General features: G+C 52.4%; 1 protein-coding gene across 1 annotated transcript in view; it reads left to right on the top strand.

The window, feature by feature from the left end:
* PCBP2 (poly(rC) binding protein 2) overlaps positions 1–1113 on the top strand; it is a 13651-nt gene extending 12538 nt beyond the window's left edge. Inside the window, exon 11 of the mRNA XM_029958627.1 lies at positions 522–1113. Within this exon, the coding sequence (XP_029814487.1) occupies positions 522–558 (37 nt within the window). The 3' untranslated portion in view covers positions 559–1113. The remainder of the gene's footprint in view (positions 1–521) is intronic.
* Positions 1114–1642: the final 529 nt, after the last annotated feature.

Raw genomic sequence — 1642 nt, forward strand, 5'->3', positions numbered from 1 at the left:
GGATCCCCTCTGATGCCCTTTCCTCATTCAAGGATCCCCTTTGGTGCCCTTTCCTTGTTGAGGGGCCCCTCCCCACCCTTTCCTCACTGGGGAGTCCCTCTGATGCCCTTCCCTCATTGGGGGCCCCTCTGAAGCCCTTTCCTTGTTGCAGGGGGTCCCCTAATCCCTTTCCTCATTGGGGTGGGTCCCTCTGACACCCTTTCCTTGTCAGGAGGGGCCCCTCTGACGCCCCTTCCACATTAGGAGGGGGTCCCTGAGATGCCCTTTCCTCGTTGCAGGGATCCCCTTTGCCCTTTTCTCACGGGGGGGGTCCCTCTGACACCCTTCCCTCATTGCAGGTGTCCCTCTGATGCCCCTTCTTCACTTGGGGTGGGGGGAGCCCTTCCTCATTTGGGACTCCCTCTGATGCCCTTTTCTCATTGCAGGGGTCCCTCTAAAGCCTTTTCCTCCTCAGTGGGGGGCCCTTCTGACCCCCTTTCTTCCTTTGGGGGGGTCCCTCTGACGCCCTTTTCTCGTTGCAGGCTCTCCTCGGAGACCGGGGGCATGGGCAGCAGTTAGGGGGGCCCCGGACCCCCCCCAGCCTCGCCATCCATCTGCGGCCCCTTTAGCACCGACCCAGGTTTTAACTAGTTTGTACATTTTCGGTTCCTCCAGCCTCGCGCCACTCACCAGGTTCAGTTTGTTTCATTTTTGTTCTGGTTTTTGTTTTTGGGGTTTTTTTTTTCGGGTTTTTTTGAATTAAAAGATAAAAGCATTTTAATTCCTTTCGTTCAGCTCTCTTAAAACAAAAAACTGCTGAACCCCAAATCTTAGTTTTATAAAGCTTCTCTCTCCTCTCCCCTCCCTTTCCCCGCACCTCCCTCCCTTTCTCCCCCCCCCCTCCTTTTTTCGGCTCATGAAGTTTCTGTTTTTGTCATAAAATGTTAAGAGTGGAAATAAAAAAAAAGGCAAAAAAAACCCAAACCCACAAAAAAGAAAAAAAACCACACAAAAAAAAAAACATTTCAGTTTAGTTCTGTAACGTCAGGAAATTTTTCAAAAAAAAACTGAATAAAAAGATGGACTGGAGCTTTTCCTTGTGAATAGAACCTGCAGGATATTTTGGTTAATGGATCTGCCTGTCTCTGTCTTTATTTGAACCCCCCCTTGGCTCTTCCCAGTGCTCCCAGTATAGCCCCCTTTGGGTTCCCCCAGGAGAGAGAGAAACCAGCCTGACTGGCATTTGGGATCCTTCCAGAGTGTGGGGTTAAACAGCCCAGTGCTCCCAGTATGGCCCAGCTTGGGGATCCCTCTGCAGTGGGATAAACTGGCCCACTGCTCCCACTTATGGCCCATTTGGGTTTTGGGGTCTCACTGGACTGACATAAACCGGTCCTGGGGTGGGAACTTTGATCCTCTGGAGGCATTTTGGGGGTGTCTCTCCTCTCCCAGTTCCCTGCTAACTGGTCTTTAATGGAAACTGGTGTCCCACTTGGTTCTGTTCACTCTTTCCTTTCCCCCCTTCTTCCCCCAAACTCCCATGGGTGACAACCCCCCCCCTTCCCTGAGTGTCTGCCACTGCCCAGTGTTCCCAGTGTCACCAGTAAAGAAAGGCTGGGACTATCTGGGGGGCTCAGCCCCTTATTCCCTGTGCCCCCTCCCT

This window comes from Manacus vitellinus, unplaced genomic scaffold (genome assembly GCF_001715985.3).
Source record: "Manacus vitellinus isolate BGI_N305 unplaced genomic scaffold, ASM171598v3 scaffold_160_pilon, whole genome shotgun sequence".
In the NCBI taxonomy this organism is placed as follows: Eukaryota; Metazoa; Chordata; class Aves; order Passeriformes; family Pipridae; genus Manacus; species Manacus vitellinus.